This window comes from Chrysochloris asiatica, unplaced genomic scaffold, assembly GCF_000296735.1.
Source record: "Chrysochloris asiatica unplaced genomic scaffold, ChrAsi1.0 scaffold00119, whole genome shotgun sequence".
NCBI lineage: Eukaryota > Metazoa > Chordata > Mammalia > Afrosoricida > Chrysochloridae > Chrysochloris > Chrysochloris asiatica.
Window position 1 is genome coordinate 1,481,098 of NW_006408637.1, and position 7,838 is coordinate 1,488,935.

Here is a 7,838-nt window from a genome sequence, read left to right on the forward strand (position 1 = left end):
ACACTGAATGGTTTAAATTCAGGAAAAGTTTGTCCCAGGGTTGTATTCTTTCCCCATACTTACTCAGTTTGTGTGCTGAGCAAATAATCTGAGAAACTGGATTATGAAGAAGAACATGTCATCAGGATTGGAGGAAGACTTTCTAACAACCTGGGATATGCAGATGATACAATATTGTGTGCTGAATGTGAAGAAACCTTCTACAAATTGGGAGTGATGTTGTTTAACTATCAACAGAAGAATTGTTAAACTTTGCTACATGCACACAGCGGCACATTACACAACGTTAAATAATACCAAAATCCGCAAAACAACTCACAACATGGATGAATCTGAAGAAATCAGGCTGAGTGGAATTAGTCAATCACAAAAGTACAAATATTGCATGAGAGCACTGTTGTAAAAAGTTACGAAAATATTTTCTTGCTAAAACAGTGGCTTCCAAGGAAAAATACTAGGCCAGTTAAATTTTAAAACAGAGACATACTGTCATATCAAAATGTTTTGCTGTTGTTGTTTTTTGAGAAACAAAAGCTATTGTTTGTCAACATAGCCTCCCCATCTAGATCTACATACTTCTGAAGGCAGTGGTTTCATCTCTCTAAGCCTTCTCCGAAGCACTCTGCCGGCTTCAATTTATGCCATGTGAAATTGACAGGTTTTGCCTCCTCGGTTGACTCAAATCCTGTTCCTCTGAAATGTTCTTTCAGTTTGGGAGTCCAAAAGAAGCCTGACGGGGTAAAATCAGGTCTTTAGGGTGTTCTCATAGAAAAGCCCTTGCTGCGCTCAAACAATGAGCAGGTACATTGTCATGTTGGGAAAAAAAGAATTCCGCAGCACAAATTTCCTGGCCTTTTTCTCACCAATGTAGTTTTCGCTTTCCTTAAAAATTCCTTCATAATGAGCCTCTGTGATCATCCTATCAGGGTTACCCTTTTGGGAACCCAGAACACAGTCACCATCACCTTCTGAGCTGACCTGTCTGCCTTAAATTTAACGGGTCCTGCAGATCTTCTCCCAAGCCACTGTTTTGATTGATCCTTTTTTTCTGAAGACACCCTAATGAAACTAACACAAGTGCCTTACTGAGAGAATATGTCTGCAGAGATCCTTTGATCATAGAGACATACTTAAATGTTTTGTTTGGAGTAATCCCATGCATGTATGAACTGGAATCCTAGCAGCAATATGTTTTTATTTACCCTCTATATGTAATGAGAGAGACAGGAGGAGAGAGGGGCAATGGGATTGCTTTGTTGGTTTTCGTTGAATCCAAAGGTTCTCAGGTAGTGCAGTGGTGAAAGACTCAGCTGCTAACCAGAAGGTTAGACTTTTGACCTACCATTTGTTCTGCGGGAGATAGATTTCCAAACAGCTCCTAGTGAAGCTGCTTGCTCTTCTGTGAGGGAAAGTTGGAAGTGCAGGGTCTGAAGGCTTCACTTAGAACTCCTGTGTTTATTTCTATGCATATTTATATGTGAACATTTGCAATTGAGGACTGTTTTTAACCAAGAGCATAAAAACAGCAGGATCGTTCTTTCACTAGATTAGCAAACTTTGAATTTAGAGAGTGATACTCATTAAGGAATATTTGACCAAATAGAGCTCACAGCAGTTTGTTACGGGAGTATTCCTGGCCCAGTAGTATTGTGGCAGTCCAACTCAGCAGGGTCCCACCAAGGCTGCCAGTAAAACCTTGGAATCGAACTGATAACACATTAACTGTGATGATTCTTAGTCACTTATTTATTTTGGTGGCAAGTGTATGTGCTGAGTAATTTCCTAAATCCCTTTTTTTTTTTCATTTATGGAAGTTAAAAGATTTAATAATAAGAAACAGTCCAACCTTTTCAAACAGTTCAAGGTATTCTCATAATGGTTCTACTGAATGGTATCCGGTGTGCCTTGTAGACAGTCATACTGCTAACTATTCCAAGAAGCAAAACATTGCTTTTGTGCCTATGCTTTAGAAAGAATCATTATGAACTGTTTTCAAGAGAATTTATATTCATGTTTTGATGTAAATTCATTTACACTTATTTTCCCCTTTGATCTAGGCTGCTGCCACTCATTCCACTGAGGGTCACGTGGCTGGTAGCCCTTTAAAGTTGCATATGTGCAAAGCCTAGCATAGGGAAATACCTAATTGGATAAAATGCATACAATTAATGTATCAAGTAGTGTGACATAAATCTACAATGAATAAGTATCATATCATCATCTAATATTTCTCCTTTGCAAAATATGGAAGATTTTGTTTGCTCACAGCGTCATGATAATGTGGAAAGAAACATTATACAATGTCGAGTGTATGCCACTAGCTAATTGCATTCCTTTGAAGAAATTCATTTCTGATTGCCCGACTCCCTTTCCCTTTAATACTGAATTCAAGAATGGGCTTGGTATCTAAGGCCTCTTGGAGATTCAGTATCTTTTCATAGATTTTCCACAGTGGTTGAAAGTATTCAATGCAAACACTTCAAATTTCTCTAACTCTGTCTTTTCTCTCTTTCCCCAGACTATGTCAGAGAGTCACAATGACCTTGCACAGTAACAGTACAACCTCGCCTTTGTTTCCGAACATCAGCTCTTCTTGGATACACAACCCCTCGGACACAGGATTACCCCCCGGGACAGTCACTCATTTGGGCAGCTATAACATTTCTCGGGCAGCTGGGAATTTCTCCTTTCCAAATGACACTACCAGTGACCCTCTGGGAGGCCACACCGTCTGGCAAGTAGTCTTCATTGCATTTTTAACAGGCTTCCTGGCCCTGGTGACTATCATCGGCAACATCCTAGTTATAGTGGCATTTAAGGTTAACAAGCAACTGAAGACGGTCAACAACTACTTCCTCTTAAGCTTGGCCTGTGCGGACCTCATTATCGGGGTCATTTCAATGAATCTGTTTACTACTTACATCATCATGAATCGATGGGCTTTAGGGAACTTGGCCTGTGACCTCTGGCTATCCATTGACTACGTGGCTAGCAATGCCTCAGTCATGAACCTTCTAGTCATTAGCTTTGACAGGTACTTTTCCATAACAAGGCCACTCACATACAGAGCCAAAAGAACCACAAAAAGAGCTGGCGTGATGATTGGTTTGGCTTGGGTCATCTCTTTTATCCTTTGGGCTCCCGCCATCTTATTCTGGCAATACTTTGTTGGGAAGAGAACTGTACCTCCCGGGGAGTGTTTCATCCAGTTCCTCAGTGAGCCCACCATTACCTTTGGCACGGCTATTGCTGCCTTTTATATGCCTGTCACCATTATGACTATTTTATACTGGAGGATCTATAAGGAAACTGAAAAACGTACCAAAGAGCTTGCTGGTCTGCAAGCCTGTGGGACAGAAGGAGAAGCAGAAGCCGAAAATTTCGTCCACCCCACAGGCAGCTCTCGGAGCTGCAGCAGCTATGAGCTTCAACAGCAAAGCCTGAAGCGCTCATCCAGGAGGAAGTATAGCCGCTGCCACTTCTGGTTCACGACCAAGAGCTGGAAGCCTACTGCAGAACACATGGACCAAGACCACAGCAGCAGTGACAGTTGGAACAACAATGACGCTGCTGCCTCCCTGGAAAACTCCGCCTCTTCTGATGAAGAGGACATGGGCTCTGAGACAAGGGCCATTTACTCTATTGTGCTCAAACTTCCAGGTCACAGCACCATCCTCAACTCCACCAAATTACCCTCATCCCAAAGCCTGCAGGTGCCTGAGGAGGAGTTGGTAAAAGCAGACTTGGAGAGGAAAGGCCACAAGCTGCAGGCCCAGAAGAGCATGGAGGATGGAGGCAGTTTCCAGAAAAGCTTCTCTAAGCTTCCCATCCAGCTGGAGTCAGCCATGGACACAACCAAGACCTCTGATGGCAACTCCTCCGTGGGAAAGACGGCGGCCACTCTACCTCTGTCTTTCAAAGAAGCAACTCTGGCCAAGAGGTTCGCTCTAAAGACCAGGAGTCAGATTACTAAACGGAAAAGAATGTCCCTCATCAAGGAGAAGAAGGCAGCCCAGACCCTCAGCGCAATCTTACTTGCCTTCATCATCACCTGGACCCCGTACAACATCATGGTCCTGGTGAATACCTTCTGTGACAGTTGCATCCCCAAAACGTATTGGAATCTGGGCTACTGGCTGTGCTATATCAACAGCACGGTGAATCCCGTGTGCTATGCGCTGTGCAACAAGACTTTCAGAACCACATTCAAGACACTTCTGCTGTGTCAGTGTGACAAGAGGAAGCGGCGCAAGCAACAGTACCAGCAGAGACAGTCAGTCATCTTCCATAAGCGTGTGCCCGAGCAGGCCTTGTAGAACACAGTCTGAGCAATAGCGTTGACCAAATGCACACACCAACCCACATACCTTAGGAAGGAGAAAGGAGAGGCTGTGGGTAACCTCTGGCAGCGATAAGCCTGTGTTTTCATCCAGATGGCAAAGAAGCTGCCTGTTTACCGATCCTTGAAATAAACCCATTTTCATATAAAAGTAAAATACAAATTCAGCAAAAAATGACATACTACTGAATATGAAGAAATGTATTCTGAAATAGACGTTAAGTGTTTTTTTCTTAAAGAGTGAGAAAAAAAAAAAAAGTTGCTTCACAGCAATGATATGTGGGCCTTTTCATTCGCATGAGCTCTGGAGTCTCAGATGAGTATAGCTAGCTGACCCGGTGGCCACCTTCTTTCCCCAAAGGGCCCCCAAAGTGTTGATCCAGACCCCCATGTGGCTAGTGAATCCATGATTCTGAAATTATTTAATAAGTAGCAAAGCTGAACCTTCTTGTCCCAATAGAGCTTCCTTGTCTTCTCTTTGGCGTGTTGTTAACTCTATTTGTGGACTTGATTCTTGATTCTTGCAAAGTACTGTTTCGTGCAGTTCGTGTTTCGTTCAAATATGAATATATAAGTATATTATATTTGCGTGTGAATTTTGCACACACATACATGGTGTATATAATATACTGGGAAACACTGAACTGGCAAATTACTACTGCAATATATGCTTCTAGTACTTTGGTAACTGAAGTTCTTTAGGATCCTAACACAACATAAAAGTGAACTAGCCCCAGTTGAATGTTTTTGACCCCAGGGATGTTTTTCATAACTGCCTAGAGGAATATTCTGCCCTGAGCAGTCAGCCCTTTCTGGCCAGTCTGTGAAGAGCTCAGGGTTTGACCAGACTGTAAGTCTAAACAATCCCTTTGTCGTTCTCTTCTGCAACAAAGGTAAACGGGGGCTCTTCGCAGCTCAAAGGATGAATTTATTCGTTCAAATCTGAACACGTTTCAAAACAATATTTCTGCTGCCTAAACTGCTTGAAACGCAATTGTAGTGTCACGTTTGAACAGCATTACACAGCAATATAGACGGAAAAAAAACAACAGAAAAATTGTGAGAGGCGAATGGAGGAGGACTTGGGATTTGAGATCTTGCTCCCTGGGACCTTCCAAAAGAAAAAGGGCTTAAACCTTGGTAACATAGCAGTGGCCAGTGCTTTCTGGTGTCCCCGCCGCCCAGGAACAGATGGGGTTTATAAAGTGACATGGCTTCTAATGAAAGGACTGCAGTTGAAAAAGTCTTCTAATTAATTTCTTTTCATTTTGGAAAATAGTTTTGTATTATCCTTTGAATTGACCAAAATTATACACGTTTTATTTTCGGGAGGGGATGGGACACTGCTGTTAATGTTGTTGTTGGGATTCTTTCTTTTCCTCTTGCTCGGGCTGGGGGTGGGGTGGGGGGAGGGCGTGGGGAGGGCTGGGGAGACACCCTTACCTTTGTCCAGGGCCTCAGTGTTGTGACCCCAGAGCTGGGCTCAAAGCTGCTTTTGTATTCAATGTGAGGTGGTGTTTACAGATGACTTTGACAACAGTGGACATGTACTTGGTGGTGTCTGTGTATCTGAGCTATTTAATTTCGTGTTATGTTTATATGAAGAAATATTTATGCATACTTCACCAAGTGTTTATTTAATGTTGATAAATATTACTCTTCACTCTTTGGCCATGGTGGCCTTTTAAAGGGATTCTTTAAGGTCCACTTGAGCAATGATTAGTATCTAGTGAGCTTTTTTGTGGTTAAGAAGAAAGAAAGTCATCCTGTTGGCATCAGTGAGCATCTAACTTTCCTAGGTAAGAAGAGTCAACTGTAACATGAGCGTCAATTTGAAAACCACCTTTTAGTTAAACCTGATGGGAACTGAACAAATAAACCTTCCAACCTGGCGTTTGAAATTTCATTACAAGGACAACAAGCAAATGCATCTAATTGAAAGAATGATTTTCTTTTCCCCCCACATTCAACCAAAGAACAAGAAAAACGAGAGACTCGTTTTCTAAAGTGTGTAACCAACTACAGAATGTTATGTGATCCACCTGTGAAACGTCTAGTAAGCAATTGCATCTATATTTTATTACTCAAGTTGGCCTGGCACTAATAAATATGTGAATGCTTATTAAAGTCTCCTGGTACTTTGGTAATCCCCACCCTTTTGTGGCTGCTGCCCCGACGCCCTTTCAAATGGACTGTTCCCTGTATTTTAAAAAAGAGAGAGAGTTTGAGAAATGGAGAAACCTTGAGCTTGGGTAGAGCTGTGATAATTAATGACAGTATGAAATTAGCATGATGATCTCCTGGCCTTTGCCCTGGTATGATCTTGGCAAAGGCAGAAACGAAACCAACCAAAATTCTGGTTCTCCTTTTGTGTTAGTGGATTGATTTATTTTTAAAATGTTTTTGTTGTGAATGGAGTGAAGGTTTACAGAGCAGATCATCAGTTTCACATCCAGTGACTAACACATTTTTTGTTTCATTTACGGGTTGTATTAAAGAACTCTTTTTAAGCCTCTTATGGATGAAAGCTGCTTTTAAATATGACCTGTTGGCTGCTGATAGGACTGTTGATTATATTTTTAGAAAGGTATGTCCAATACTTGGTTCATTTTCAGCGACTGAAAATAAGCAAATCAGATTTATTTGAATGTAAAAAAAAAATGGAATCACATTAAAGATTGTTTGTGTTTAGACGTAGTTACACATGCATTTCTACTTAAAGAAGATGTCCTGCGTTTACATAACAAAATGTCTTTATTCCCAAAACTGGGAATCTAATAGTTTCATTCCACATGAATGAGATTTTCAGTTTTCAAGATTATTTCATTGAAAAAGTAAAATAATCAAAGCTAAAATGAACCACACATGTAGAGTCTCTCTCCCGCTCTCTACCCCACTCCCACCCACCCTTTCTCTCTCTGACTGTCTCTGTCTCTCTCTCACACACACACACAAACACAACCATCCTTGCAAGATGGAGTTAGAACATGAATTACTTTCACCCATAACTCCTACCCGTGGTCTCTACCCTGTTGTTGTTAAGTGCCACAGAGTCAGTTCCAACCCATACTAATAATGTATAGGGTTTCCAAGGAGTGGCTGGTGAGCTTGAACCACTGACTTTGCAGTCCAATGCATTAACCCACAACACCACACCAGGACTCCAGGCTCGACCCTAGCTCTCCACAATATCCTGAATCACCCTTTGCCTCTCAGGCCCAGCCTTGGTTTTCTAAATAAGTTCCAATTCTGTTGACTCATTTGTAATAGAGCTGCTCGGTTGGAGGAGTCTGCTGTGTAGACTTGAGTGAGACCAAGTAGGAGCCCTGGGGCTATGTGGATGTCTAGTACGTACCTGAACAGAGATGGTTCCAAAATGAGGACAGACTGTGACAAATTAGGCAACCTATCAGCAGCACCTTCAAAAGGCACAGGATTTAGGAAAGGATCCCAGAGTTTGAGCCCAGCCTGCCACCATCTTACATGTTTTGAGATATGC

The 7,838-nt window shown here is 41.9% G+C and overlaps 1 protein-coding gene across 1 annotated transcript; it reads left to right on the forward strand.

The window, feature by feature from the left end:
* Positions 1-2,524: 2,524 nt before the first annotated feature.
* On the forward strand, positions 2,525-4,383 carry LOC102829219 (muscarinic acetylcholine receptor M3-like). The gene has a single exon (XM_006868560.1). The coding sequence runs from the start codon at positions 2,538-2,540 to the stop codon at positions 4,314-4,316; it is 1,779 nt and encodes a 592-aa protein (XP_006868622.1). The 5' UTR covers positions 2,525-2,537; the 3' UTR covers positions 4,317-4,383.
* The last annotated feature ends 3,455 nt before the right edge of the window (positions 4,384-7,838 follow it).

Coding starts and splice junctions, on each gene's coding strand:
- LOC102829219 (XM_006868560.1), top strand. CDS start 2,538: ATGACCTTGCACAGTAACAGTACAACCTCGCCTTTGTTTCCGAACATC.